The 15,436-nt window shown below is 37.9% G+C and overlaps 1 protein-coding gene across 1 annotated transcript in view; it reads right to left on the bottom strand.

The window, feature by feature from the left end:
• The window catches only part of MAP3K5 (mitogen-activated protein kinase kinase kinase 5), a 201,595-nt gene that overhangs the window by 66,363 nt on the left and 119,796 nt on the right, over positions 1–15,436 (bottom strand). Inside the window, exons 11-13 of the mRNA XM_077776139.1 lie at positions 11,021–11,128; positions 3,930–3,979; positions 1,391–1,486 (exon numbers count right to left, since the gene is read on the bottom strand). Coding sequence (XP_077632265.1) covers positions 1,391–1,486; positions 3,930–3,979; positions 11,021–11,128 — 254 coding nt within the window. The remainder of the gene's footprint in view (positions 1–1,390; positions 1,487–3,929; positions 3,980–11,020; positions 11,129–15,436) is intronic.

The raw sequence follows: 15,436 nt of genomic DNA, 5'->3' as shown, positions 1-15,436 counted from the left end.
CAAGCCTCATCAGAATAATAGTATGCTCTGATGAAGATTAAATATCCTGATGAGTTAAAGATAAAAGCAAATTCAACCAAGAGGAAGAAGAAAGTGAAAGACCTAAAAAAATTCTGGTTTTAAAGACAGACTTTAAGCTCTAGGGTAAAGACTTCCATCAGCTAGTCACACAAAGTTTTTCAACATGTACATCTCTAAGCAGAATATAATACAGTGGGATGGGAACACAATGTAGTTTTTAGGAACCTAGATTCTAGAGTCACATGTGCTTGTCCAAATCCCAGACTTTACATTTTTTAGCTATATATGGTTTTAAGCTCATTGAACTCTTCAAGACTCCATTTTTTAAAAAACTCTTCAATGGAGATACTAGTATTACCTACCTAAGTTTTTATTTGAAGATTAAAATAGATATTAGGTCCAGAGTAAGCACTCCATAAATCTTAGTTATAATGATCACAGAAACAAATCAGTAGCCTTGAAAATTTAAGCAGAAAAGTAGACCATACATGTGCTAGGAATTATTTATTTCCAAGTATTTTTACTCCATATTTTACAATAATAAAGACAAAACTATAGCCAAGAATTATGGATTAAACATTTTTTTCTTGTATCAAGATAAAAATGACCGACTATATACTATAATCAGTATATTAGTTATTTACAACCGGGTCAAATAGTGATTCTTTGAATAAGCAAAATTTTAAGTGCAAGCTGGCTTTTGCCTGCGCTTTGGTTTCTAAATTGTCACTCACATTTCAAGATCCTCACAGTCAGTCACTGTGCTCCAAGGGAACATGAAGTCCTTAGTTATTAGCCCAAGGGAAATATATACAGGGAGGTTAACCAAACACAGTCCAGTCAAGTCCATGGATTTTTGGATTACCTTTTATTGGTGTATATCAGCTAACTGGCTCTTAACTCAAGCTGCACCCCACTAGAAAATCCATCATAATTTCTTAGGGGTAGGGCCCAGGCAGTTTTTTAAATGCATCAATTGATTCTACTGCTAAGAGCCACTGTTCTAAAAAATGGTGAGATTATTCAAAAGAATTCAAGAATGAAAATTTTGGTAATCATATATTGTAATAAGTGAGCACTTTAAAAACGAGACATAGTATTTGGCAATTAACCGGTAAGTCTTGGTTAATGTTTTGTTTTTGGAAAAATATATTATGACTAAGAAAAAGCTTGATTTATTAAAGAGTCCCCTCCCCCAATTCTCTGGTTGTTAAACATACCCCATAATTAAAAACGTTAGCCTAAATGAAATATTTACATAACCAGATGGCCATGAATTCCTTACAGGAGCTACACGCTCACTCATTAATTAAAAATAATGATCAGGTAAGAACAGTACTTTTACACATAAACAATGACTAATACGTACTTTTTACAATGAAGTTCTGTACAGAAATAGATTTGGAAATCGTCAGAATTATGAAGCACATAAAGAAAACAGCATCGTTCTTCAAATTTAGAAATACTGAAACAAACAAAAAGAATTATTCAGGGAAATAGCTATACTTCTATGAATCTGTAATGAAAAAGAAATACATTTTATATCTAATCTCAATTATGACACCATTGCTGTTTGTAACAGAAGGATATAAAGAGCACATGAAGAAGTGATGTTCCCCATAGCACAATACTAAAATTACTTCAGAGACTGACAATTGTCCTTCTACCTATACTGGCAGAGAGAGCTGCTCTAGCTCGCCTGAAGGACATCTAAGCGATGTATCCCTCCAGCTTACAATGGAAAGGCATCCTGGCTGCCACAGCACTACTGTGAGTGAGAAGAGGAAAGGCCTAAGTATCAACTGGCTGGCTGAGCTCCGTGCGTGATTTGGGTTCGATGGCATCTGTAGAACAATGAAATGTTTCCAAAGCTAAGAAGGCAATGTGTGGGGGCAATAAAAGCACCTCATCAGTGTAGAGATTTTAGAGGCATGAAGAAATGTGGAACAGCACTTGGTTCTGATTCAGCGAGTGATTTTATAGCAACTGAAACCATTTTGAGTTTACCATCAGGTCATGCTGTTTTATGCCAAAGGTCAGCAAATATTTCCTGTAATGGGCCAGAGAGTAAATATTTCAGATTTTGCAGGTGAAACTACTCAGTTTTGTTGTTGGAGCAGCCTTAGACAACACAAAAATGAAATGAATATGGCTGAGTTCCAATAAAACTTTATTTACAAAAACAGACAGTGGGCTATATTTGGCCTGTGGGCTATAGGTTGCCAATCCCTATTTTATGTCTTTGGATCTGCTATTCCTTCAATTTGGAATCCACATCATTTTTGACTTTTTAAAGAAATTCTATTCATCATTCAAGGCCCAGCTTAGATCTTCCCCTCTCCCTTCCCTACGTCTTCTTTAAACAGAAAATCTTTCTCTTGCACCTGTGTCCCTTAAACATACATCTATCATTGCTCACCTCACTTTCATCTCAATAATAACTCTTGTTATTAGTTGTTAAATATTATGAGGCTGGGTTGTGAGCACTTTGAGAGTGGGAGTTCATGTCGTAGTCATTGCTGTATTCTTCGCAGAATAGGCCTCAACACTTACACGCACCTGGTGCTCAGTTAAATGCCCGCTGACTGAGCTGAGCAAGTTCTGAGGTGATGCAAGACAAACTGCTGACTTAGTTGTATGTTTTTCTGTAGCTTGTTATCTCTTTATAAAGAAGGAAGCCAAGAGTAATTAGCTCTCTTTGAAGCCATACACTACAGCTTATGCTTTTCTCAACATATAACCCAGCATCAGCCACAGAGAAGCAGTATATGCTGTAAGTCACAACAAAGGTTTATGTAGTGATGTCATACTTAAATTAAAAAAAAATTTCATTGGAAAATAGATATGATAAAGTGGAATTTATATTTCCCTACTTTCCTAAATTGCTTTAAAATGCAGCAATAAATGAGTGCCTTACTGATGACTGGTTTTAAAAATTAAATATTAATAGAGAGTAAAATTTTATTTGAGAAGGCATGCTTTGGAAAGATATATAATGAGTCAGTCTATTATCTTGCTTGTTTCTGTTCAGATCGTTCATGAGGTAACAGGTGGTTTTACCAGGCAAACTCCAATTATCAGTGACTCAGACGGCTCTAGCAGTTCATGCTCCAACAAAACCAATTCTTATTATGCCCAAAGCAGCAGGGTATTGCATAACTGGCCTGCAGAAATCTGTTTCTTGTCATTTCTATTATGTGGAAATAAATAGTAAACACAACTAATTTGGCTTGAAATTTCCAAGAGTTGGTTTTTAGACCGAGCTTCTATATAACAAGTATTTTACATGTTTAACCAGTGGCTCCTGGTTCTGGGAAAAAAAAAAAATCCCGTTTCTATATCCCAGGAACTAGTATTTCCTGAGCCGCTGGCATTCTGGTGGCCATGTCAGAACTGAACCACTGAGGTGAGCCGCTAGAATCTCAAGAACACTTCATTAAAGCAACCTCAGGAAAAGCTTTCAAAAAAATGAATTCCTTATAGTCTCCTTAACAGTCACATTAATATTAACTACAGGATACAGTCTGATAGATGGCATGCAGTCATTTGGCTCCACCTAACAAGAGATTAGTTCCTGGAACCAAAAGACCAGAGAACCATCCTATCACATACACCAGCAGCTCAACCAGCTCGACAGAACCCAAATAGCTCACTTTTATCTACACCTTGATTCTGGTCCAGCAACCACATTAATTCTTCATTCTCCATATTTTAAGGAGGTAACAAGCACAGAGTTAGTTCAACAAACAGTGAAAGTTTTGTTTGCAAATCTTTTTATAATGGAGATAGAAAAGGTTGAGCATTTTCAGCAACAGAGGATTCTTGAAGTTCTTTGCATTTTTAAATCCTGACTAAAAGTCCTATTGTCTTCTAAGTAAAAAAAAAAAAAAAGTACCAAGGAAACTTACCTCACTCCCCTGACAGAAGAAGCACTAAAATTCCACTCATGTATACCTTTCTAGAACACAGGGGAAGAACAACAAGAACAACAAATGTTGAGTCATCCTAACGAAAATAACATAATAATTTAGTTTCATTATTTTAAAATGATATACACAGTAATTTTTCCTAGTGCATAATTCTTCATGAACAAATTTTCTAGATGGAAACTGTAATTCATTTTCAAGCCACAAGGGTGATGTTTACTCTATTTAATAATTTCTGTGTTTCAATAAAACAGCTTCCAAGAAAATCTAGGAGAATTAGTCTCATTAAATTATAAAACTTGATTTTTAGCAGATTAACCTAACAACTGCTGTGCCTTAATTTTTTAGATAAAAAACCCAGTGATTAAGGTAATTCAATTATTATAGCTGAGTAATATTTCTTTTCTGAGAAAGAAAAACATTAATTTGAATAAAGTTCTGCAAGGTTTTAAAGTTGATTATTTTATGAATTGAACTAATTTTCTAACTGAAATGGTGGTTCTATTACTTCAGAAAATAACACAGCAAGTATATATGAGGTTAGCCCTTTAAAAAATTTTTTTTAATGTTTATTCAATTTTGAGAGCGAGAGAGAGACAGGGCTCAAGTGGGGGAGGGGAAGAGAGAGAGAGGGAGACACAGAATCTGAAGCAGGCGTCAGGCTCGGAGCTATCAGCACAGAGCCTGATACAGGGCTCAAACTCACAAACCATGAAACCATGACTTGAGAGGAAGTCAGTTGCTTAACCAACTGAGCTACCCAGGCACCCCTATAGCAAGTATATATGTATACACATGTATATAGTATACATCTTAGCTACAATGTGTTATCTCATTTATGCAAAATTCAACACACTAATAAAGTTTAGACATACAAAATCTGATTGTCATAGGATAAACATGGATGATTGTGGGGCCAAAGTGAAAAAAATTGTGGAAATTTATTTTTTGAGTTTATTACTAAAGTTAAGTTTGATTAGTATTAAATTCACATCTTCAAATAAATTACATGATGGATGACATTCCTACAAAAATACGTCTGATAACAATATGGAATTGACAACATACGTATATGAAATAAAATAGTGGCTACCCATGTCCAAGTTTAGCAAGTGCTAGAAAACAGTCAATTCAGACAGCAATTCAACTCTGTAAATGTGAAACAACCAGGAAAAGAAGCTCTTACCCACCCACTTAAAATACTGCCCAGAATTTGCGGTCTTGGCCGGGGTAGTGAAATGAGTAAGGAAGCCTGTGGTTCTGAGGTGGACCAGAACTCTTCTTTTGGCTGAAGCAAATCAAAAAGCCACAATTTATAAGCACAGCACCTAGTTCTTTGCTAGAACCATGCAACTTAAAATAAAAATAGGTCCTCCCAAGCCCATAGGAGATTTACTAAAAAAAAACAGTTTCGATGCACACCAGTCAGGTCATGGGAATGTGACCTGAATTAACACAGAGCAAATGCTGTGCATGAAGCCCAGGGAAGGAAGAGACCATAGAAAGGTGCTCATGGAATGTGGCTCTCTTAACCAGAGTACAAAGGGAGTTAAATGAAAATAGCAGCCTGCAGCTTCAGCTGGTAATTTGGAAAGTTGCTTCTAAATCCTGTTGGCCTCAGGTGACCTTCTAAATATATGTGACCCAGGAACTGCAGCTGTTACCTGCACACTAGTTGCATACGATGCAGCCTTATCCTCAGATCGGGCAGCTGAGCTGCTTTCCAAGGCCATGTCCAGGATCAGGAGGTGGGGACTGAATGCAAAACTAATAGAGCAGTAGGCAAACTTGCATCTAAACAGGGCAGCTGGTGAACACCCATAGGGCAGCACTGGTAAAAACCTATCTTCTATCAGCCCTGTGCTGGGAACAGCCAAGGAGGGATTTCCCAGATTGGCTGGGCTGGTTTTATAGGAAAAGAGAACAGCATTTCCAGAATGTTGATTCCTGAAAGGTTTCAAGTGCTGCCAGTGAATGTTCCGTGTAAATAGTGTAAAAAGCCCAGGGTCTGAGATGGAGTGATATAGAATGAGGAGGCCCATCTCCCCAGCTCCCACCTTACTGGGACTCACCACATGGAGGCGCTGGTGAGTTATAAAGACAACAGGTGGAGTAAAAGGTTCCTGGGGCCTGTCTGGGAATCCCGGGAAAGAGACAACCAGAGGTAGGGCTGGAATAATTAGGCTCAACAAGCCCTAAACCACACTCAATCTCATTGAAACAGCACAAGTGCCATACTGTGGAACTGGTTTGCCTCAGATCCTATGCCCCAGCTAGGACAAGAGTAGGGACTGGGAATTAATTTTGAGCTAAGGTGGCAGGAGTTATGCACTGGCAGACACTGCTGTTTCCATAGACAACGGACATGCTTTTCCTTCTTTGCTAACAAAAACTGAATTTTGTTCAAGTTCAGGTGGCAGTGTTTAGGGATGGGGAAATTGATTGGTCCAAATTGGTGAGGTAAGTCCATTCTCCTTGTTCATGACTGGTGTAGGCATGAATACATGTTGTAGCTTTTGGTACAAAGGAGAGAGCCTGACCCTATTCTTCTGGACGCTGTCTATGTGAATTGATGCTTGGAACTGCTATTTGAGACCAGGAGAGAAAAAACCAAGAGCACAGAGGGAAGCCAATTCAGAATTCTGACACTGTTAAGCCACTGAAATTACCTGCAGAATGACCTCCTACCTCCTAGAAGTTCTTGTTAGGTAAGATAACATTTCCTTATTACTTAAGCCACTTTGTAGCTACAAGCATCCTTGATGGATGCGACTATCATATGATCCAAATCTAGAACCCGGGGTGCCTAGGTGGCTCAGTTGGTTGAGTGTCTGACTCTTGATTTCAGTTTGGGTCATGATCTCAGGGTCCTGGGATCAAGCCCTGAATCGGGCTCCACAAACCGGGATTCTCTCTCCTTCTTGTGCCCCTCTCCCCTGGTCGCTTGCTTGCACTCTCTCTCTCTCTCTTTAAAAAAAATATAGAATCTGAGGTAAATAAATTCCCCCTCATAAATTTCCCAGGTGTTCTCTGAGTGGCCATGGCTAGAGCTGGAGGAAAGTCAGCACTTCGTATTTCATGGGGACCCTGCTGCCTGATATCTTTCCCTGAGAGACACCAGAATAGGCCAGGACTGCTTAGACTTCAAAAAAGGAAGGGATACTAGGGGCGCCTGGGAGGCTCAGTTGGTTGAGCATCCAACTTTGGCTCATGTCACCATCGTACAGTTCATGAGTTTGAGCCCCACGTTGGGCTCTGTGCGGACAGCTCAAAGCCTGGAGCCTGCTTTGGATTCTGTGTCTCCCTCTCTCTCTCCCCCTCCCCACTCCCATTCTTTCTCTCTCTGTCTCTCAAAACTAAATAAACATTATTTTTTCAATTTAAAAACAAAAGAGGAAGGGATTCTAAATGACAACCATTTAAAAATATCTTAGAAATAACTTTTCTCTTCCTCAGTCTAAGCTTTTCTTTTCCTGTGCACAGCCAGACTTTCTTCAAGTACTAACTTGACTTTAAGCAGCAACCATCCATTGAACAAAGAGAGAACTGTTAAAAGATTAGGATTTCAATTGATTTTGTTCTTGATGCAGAATAACCCTCTAAAAGTCCTTGAACTCTTGTGAATTGGTATAATGATCTTAACATTTTGACAGTTGCAATATGAAGTGTATACTAGCTCACGTAATTGTTCATTCTGCATGTTAGAACAAAAATACTGAGGAGTAAAGAAAGAAACATGATAAATGAAAACCAACACTCTCTATTCTACCCTTAGAAAAAAATTTAAAACATTGTGTGACAAAAAGAATCCATTTCTTGTTGAACTTGTTGTTCATCTGTTATTTAATTATACTTATTATAGTTGCTTTAAACTCACATCGTATTAAAAGTTATCTTATTTTAGTGCTTGTCCTCATTCCAATGGCGTCACTATTTTAAATAATAGGGAGATAACAGTGGTAACGAACACGCTATGGATACAGTTAGGCTTTGCAAAGAAATCGACATACGTTCAAATGGAAACATATTTAAAAAAAGCTTAAATTTTTGAACACAGAATTTTTAGCAAAGCGGGGACAATGCAAATGTAATTCTTCTTGATCAAAGGATGGTAAAAGTAGAAACTGGACAACTCACAGCCTAAATCCATAACTCTTCTTAATGCACTCTTTTACATCCTCATATATTTACTTCTTAGCATAATATAAAAATTGTCACTATCAATGTCACAAAACAGAAGAGTCAATACAAGGCTAACGGTACTCAACAAAGAACTTCCAGACAACTAGCTGGAAACAGTACTCATTTTCCAAAAATCTCTGGCTTACTTTCTGTTCTTTTTCTGTCTTCTGGCTGTCCACTCATTCTCCTGGCCCTGCTAATTGCTAATTCCTTTAGCCCCATTCTGTTTCCAAGTGTCCTTGGATAACCTTGCTCTTTCCAATCTAGCCTTTGAAAAGTTCCTCTCTCAGATAATAATGTTCATGTTTCCTAGCCTCTCTTTAGATTTTGTAGTTTCAACTGGAGAATCAATTCTGCTTGTGAGAACATATACACATATAGTTTAAAATAATGTAAACACACTGTGTACTTCAAAACAATGTTAACAACATATATACATAGTTACATTAGTTAGTTACATTAGTTATTTTCAATTCTGTCTCTAAACAACTCCACTTGGAATTATGTCATCATCCCAGCTACCGATTGGGGATTCCAAGGACCCTCCTCCTTGTGTTTGATGAATTTGTTAGAGAGGCTCATAGATGTCAAGAAAACATTTTACTTATTAGATTGTGGACTTATTGTAAAAGGGTATGACTCAGGAAATAGCATGGGGCAAGGTATGGAAAAAGGGCTAAGAGCTTCCATGCCCTCTCCAGGGGGGCCGTTCTCCTCAAATCTCCACATCTTCACCCACCAGGGAGCTCTTTGAACCCCATCCTTTTTGGGGTTTTTATAGGGCCTTCATGACATAGGTATGATTGATTAAATCCATTGGCCATTGGAGATTAATTCAACCTCTCTCCTTTCCCCTCCCCAAAGGTCAGGGGGTAGGACTGGAAGTTCTAACCCTCTAATTCTATAGTTAGTGCTCTTAGCAACCTGGTCTCATTCTTAGGTGGATCCAAAAGTCACCTTATTAATGTAACAAAAAAGCAAAACAAAAAAACAGATGGCTTGTAGCACTTAGGAAATTCTAAGGATTTTAGGAAATCTGTGCCAGAAAGAGATAAAGACCAAATATTTATTTCTTACTATAAATCTCAGTATCATGGTGCCCTAATATAATACCAACAACTTCCCAAATGATTGCTGCTATGTCACCTAAAGAGCTAATAAGCCAGGGTAAGTTCTAAGGTTAATGTTATGGTTTAGTTCATATGTGTATTGTCATAATTTTACTGTTGCTGTTAAAATATAGTGATTACTTATTACATTCCAGGCTTTGTGCAATATACCCTACTTATAATATTTCATTTACTTTTAACAATAACCTTTTAAGATGGATATTATTATTACTATCTCATTCTATGGATGAAGATACTGCAATGTGCAGAAGCCACATTGCCAAGGGAAGAGATGGGACTTGAACCCAGGACTGTCGACTCAAAGACATTTAAAAACACTGAAACTAACATTTCTCTAAATGTACTTCCTAATTCCTTCTTTGTGCTGTGTCACATTCCTCATTTAATACACTTCTATATTTTATGTATTGCCTTCATAGAAAGGCGGAATTTTGCTTATTTTGTACACATCTGTTTCTCTAGTGCCTAATACAGTGCCTGGTAGTGACTGTCACAGAGTAAGTGCTCTGTAAATATTTGCTGAGTGCATGGATGACTGGTAAGGAAAACTATAAGAGTATTTTGGAAAACAATTACCAAAAACCTCACAAAACTACTTTGCCACGGTCTTCTCAAATTTCTATGGTTTATCCTAAGGACTGGAATGAAGTTTTGAAATTTTTCTATTTTTAAAAAATAGTAGTATTTGTATATGCATTAAAACTGATAAAATACAGGGGCGCCTGGGTGGCTCAGTCGGTTAAGCATCTGACTTTGGCTCAGGTCATGATCTTGCAGTTCGTGAGTTCAAGGCCCGTGTCCCGTTCTGTGCTGACAGCTCAGAGCCTGGAGCCTGTTTCAGATTCTGTGTCTCCCTCTCTCTCCCTGCCCTTTCCCCACTCACCCTCTGTCTCTGTCTCTCTCAAAAATAGATAAACATTAAATTTTTTTTTAAAAAAGAAAAAAAAACTGATAAAATGCAGAAGTGGAAAGGGTTGTCCAGATGGCTGCTAAGAGTGGAAATGAGAGCATTTCAGGACCTTCTGAAAGCCGGGACAGCACCGCCCTGCTCATGCTCTCTCAGCACATGGGGCCAGTGGCTAATCGGAAATAGAACAGCTGCTTAGATAACCCAACAGTGTCATGGAATGATAAGTATAACCATCCTCATGGAGGACTGGAGTGACATTATTGTGACAGGCTTCCTAACATTATGATATGCATCTTTGGGGCCACCTGGATGGCTTAGTTGAGCATCTGACTCTTGATTTCAGCTCAGGTTATGATCTAATGGTTCATGGGTTCGAGCCATGCTTTGGGCTCCATGCTGACAGGGCAGAGCCTGCTTGGGACTGTCTCTCTCCCTCTGCCTCTCTGCCCCTCCCCTGCTCATGCACACTTGCTCTCTCTCTCTCAAAATAAATAAATATCATTTTTAAAAAAGATATACATCTTATAAGTCATATATTTTAAGTATCAGTTCTCTGACACATAATTTAATTTATAGCATGAATTTACAAAACAGTAATCTTCTAAGCTTACTTTGGATGGTTATGCCATCTAAAATAAAAATCTAAATAGGTTATTTTATTAAATGAGTGAAATTCATATCCCATGTTTAACAATTTTTATTTTACAGGATATAAGTATTTATGCTAAGATAAATACACAGTAAGCTATTTCTTCTTAACACACACAGGTACTTGCTGGAATATATAAGTGCTAGAAGGGAGTAAAATCCTTTACAATTAATGCTTGTGTCTTACTAATTACACAACTTACCTTGTCATCAGGAAGCACGTGCCAAATAGATATGGTTTTTTCCTCAACTTCATTGTTGATAGACAAATATGAAGGCTGATAGATTTTGGTTGGTTCTAATATTAACACCTTGAAAACATAAGGCAAAGAAACAAGTATTAGTGACTTCAGATTTAAATCATTTAGAGCTATTGCAACAACACTGCACTGATGTGGGAGGTTATCAGATGAGGCTCTGGGGCCACTGCTACAGTAAAACCACTTTAATTCCTAATTGTTGCCCTTCCCTATGAGTCCTTTGAGCATTTTCTGGTATTATTGTAAGTTCCAATAATACATCACTTTTGTTTGCTAGAGAAATTGGAAATAAATTTTTAAAGTCTATGTATTGGTTTGGCTATTCGCAACTAATCTACTCTAATGATGTATTTTTATTTTTTACATGTTTACTTATTATTGAGACAGAGAGAGAGAGTATGTGCAAGCAGGGAGAGGGGCAGAGAGAGAGGGAGACAGAGAATCCCAAGCAGGCGTGGTGCTGTCATTGTAGAGCCTGACGCAGGACTCCAACTCACGAGTTGTGAGATCACAACTTGAGTCAGGGACTTAACTGACTGAGCCACCCAGGTCCCCCTCTAATGATATATTTTTTAATTCTCTTATTTTATCTTGCAATAAACTCATAATTTATTTCTATAAATATAAATGTGTCCAAAAAAGGGCAGAAATGTGGTAAATAATTCTGTACATAGAAAAGATTCTATATATAGAGTGTCACATACTATTTTAGGTTTTCTCCTGCCACACCTTATCATCAAGATGTGGTAGCATGTTTTTCATACCCACGTAAATAGACTGAGAAATGATTCTGGTTATTACTGAAAGAGTTTTATATATAAGGCAAAGGAATGGACATAGCTGTATGAAGTAATAAAAATGTTTTGCACTGCTTAAAGATAAAACTGGGATCTTCACTTATGATATATTTAGCCTTGTGAGAGAAAAAGAGAGAAATAAAATTGACTCCTGTTCTGGAGATGTATGAGGGATATGTAATAAGTGAGCTGAAAATCTCTCTCAAAGGATATAGTATATTATTACTAATATCTGATAAAAGGTACAAATAACATCAAAATGCCAAACATGCACTAATTTTAAAGGTGCTTCAACTACTATTTGTACAGACGCTTANGTTGGTTTCCATATAACACCCAGTGCTCATCCCAACAAGTGCCCTCTTCCATGCCCATCTCCCCTCTTCCCCTCTCCTCCACCCCCATCAGTCCTCAGTTTGTTCTCAGCATTCAAGAGTCTCTCATGGAAAGGAAACCCAACACTAAACTAATGGAGAAACTAGAATAGTTCTTTCTTCCCCACTGCTTAAAACTCAGAAAAAGTGGCTTTTAGAAAGAATGTTCTATCAAGCAAGGGGACCAAATAAAAGTGGAGGAAAAACCCTCCGGAAGACTCTATCAGCAAGGGATTATGGGCTCACACTACACTGTGATCTCACACACAATCTGAGCAAGAAGGCACATGGATTAGCAACCTGATTCTTGTCCATGCACTGCAAACCTAGTGCTGATTTTACAGTATTTATTTTCTAAATTTTTTAAACATTTTATTCATTTTTGAGAGACAGAGAGAGACAGAGCATGAGCAGGGGAGGGGCAGTGAGAGAGGGAGACACAGGATTTGAAGCAGGCTCCAGGCTCCGAGCTGTTAGCACAGAGCCCGATGCAGAGCTCGAACCACAAACTACGAGATCATGACCTGAGCTGAAGTCGGCCGCTTAACCACCTGACCCACCCACACGCTCCTGATTTTATGCTATATTTATCACAACAGTAAATTTATTTAAATTAGGGTACAGAGAATTACATAAAGGGAATTAGGAAGACAGAAGTTTCTCTACTTATAAAAAAAACTGTGAGGGCTTAATTCTTGGCCAGGCTCTACTTACGAAAATAAGGTAGAAAAGACTACAAATAATGCACAGTAAGAGCCCACCAGAGAACATATTCTGATTTAGGAAACAACCAGGTAAGTCAAGGTCCAAACTCCAATCAACAGAGAGTGAAATAAATTTGGAAATGGAAATACATTTTCAATCTAAACTTGGCAGAATTGGTGCTTTCCAATCTGAGTATCCTAGTGTTTGTGAAATGAAAATAAATAATAGGGAATAAAAGGTGGGTCTTCCAAACTAGCATCCAAGTCAATATACCGACAAATGAGAATATACCTTTTTCCCTAATCATGTGGGCACACAATTTAACATGAGAAAACACAGCACCAGGTTATCTCCTCTCTTCTTAAATTATGTCTTTATTGTTGTCTCAAATACTTCTAACAGATAAAATCTGACCTATGTTTTCCTATGTTGAAATAGGGAATAAAAATTGGTTGTAATTATCATCGTCTAACATCTGTTGAACCCTTTGATCTGCCCTTGAAGTGACAAAATGGGAGGAATTTATGGCATACATTATAGAGTTCACAGAAAGACTGAGATGAGAGAAGGAAAAAGAGGCAAGTTGACAAAACCAGCTAGATACAACTCACTTGAAAGTATAAACATTCATGCTTTTAGTTTCTAATCTTTTATATTGGTTAACATTAAAATTAACTGCTAAATAAAATTTTAAAAACTAAAATTAACTGCTAACTTCTTGTATCTGAAGTGGGAACAAAGGCAGTATAAGGCCTATAAGCTATATGGAATAGATTTCTTTTTAGTTTTTTAATATTTACCTGTTTTTGAGAGAGAGAGACACACACACACACACAGAGCACAACAGGGGAGAGGCAGAGAGAAAAGGAGACACAGGCTCCAACGCAGGTTTCTGGCTAGGAGGTATCAGCACAGAGCCTGATGCGGGGCTCGAACCCATGAGCTGTGAGATCATGACCTAAGCTGAAGTTGGACACTCAACCAACTAAGTCACCCAGGTGCCCCATATACAGAGAAGATATTAAACAGAGTTACATGTCTCAGCTCCTATAAGAGTCCACAAAAGCATCATTCTCCTCTTCTGCTCACCTAGCCTGGGCTGATAGGTTGATGGTCTCCTAACTTTTCAATGTAGGAAGGAAAGAAAATATACATAGAAGAGAGGTGAGAAAAAAGAATCAACTGAACTGAATGAACCCAAATAATAATAACTGATGGGACCATTCAAATCATTTTGCATAGAAGCTTTTGTCTGTTTTCTTTTACCAGGGTCACTATTATTTCTTAGAGGAATGAGAACGGTCAGGGTAGTGAAATACACGGAAACAGTCAAATAAAATACTTCTTTTTTTTAATGTTTTATTTATTTCTGAGAGAGAGAGAGACAGCGTGAGCAGAGGGTCAGAGAGAGAGGGAGATACAGAATCTGAAACAGGCTCCAGGCTCTGTGCTGTCAACACAGAGCCCAATGTGGGGCTCGAACCCACGAACCGTGAGATCATGACCCGAGCCAAAGTCGGATGTTTAACTGAGTGAGCCACCCAGGCACCCCCAACTCTCCTTATTTTTAAATGTTGCCAACAAATTATTATTATTTTAATCACTGAGGGGTCTTTTATTTATTTTTTTAATCTTATTTATTTTTGAGAGAGAGAAAAACAGAGCGCAAGTCGGGGAGGGGCAGAGAGAGAAAAGGAGACACAGAATCCAAAGCAGGCTCTAGGCCGCAACCCATCAGCACAGACGCTGATGCAGGGGGCTCGAACCCACAAACCACGAGACCATGACCTGAGCTTAACTGACAGAGCCACACACGTACCCTATCACTGAGTAGACTTTTAAACATGAACTTAATCATATGCACAACCCGACACATAATAGGAGAAATACTAATTAAAACCATCCTAATATACCAGTTTCTCATCTCTATGTTTAAAAAAGTACAAATATAATAAACACACCTTTTGGGAGAGACTTTCGGAAAGTATTCAGTCTTGTATGTTGCCAGTGAGAACGGCAACTGATACAATCCCGATGGAGGGCACGGTGGCAATATCAATTAATTTTACTCCTGGGAATTTATCCTACAGGTAGATGTGCACATGTGCAAAATGGCACAGGTACAATGTCTCATTTTAATTTGCAGTTTTTGACTATTCAGTGAGGTTCATTATCGTTTCATGTGATTTGCCCATTTTCTTTTTCCCTTGCTTCCAATTAGTAGTTGTTGTTTTTTCTTTGTGCATATTAAGCAAATTGATCATTTTGCTGCATTAATATTAAATATTTTCTCCCTGTCTAGCATTTGCCATGTTTATGATGTTCCTCACTGAACAAAAGTTAGAATTTTTAATGAAATCGAATTGGTCAATATTTGCCTTTAGGGCTTACAGGTCCTTTTCCTACTTAATTAAGAAAGCCTCTCTTACCTAGAGTATATACCTATATTGTCCTAATGTCTCTCTTATTATTTTCTAGTTTTA

The sequence above is a fragment of the Crocuta crocuta genome, unplaced genomic scaffold, assembly GCF_008692635.1.
Source record: "Crocuta crocuta isolate KB4526 unplaced genomic scaffold, BGI_CrCroc_1.0 scaffold25, whole genome shotgun sequence".
NCBI classification, from domain to species: domain Eukaryota; kingdom Metazoa; phylum Chordata; class Mammalia; order Carnivora; family Hyaenidae; genus Crocuta; species Crocuta crocuta.
This window is presented reverse-complemented; position numbering and strand designations above follow the sequence as displayed.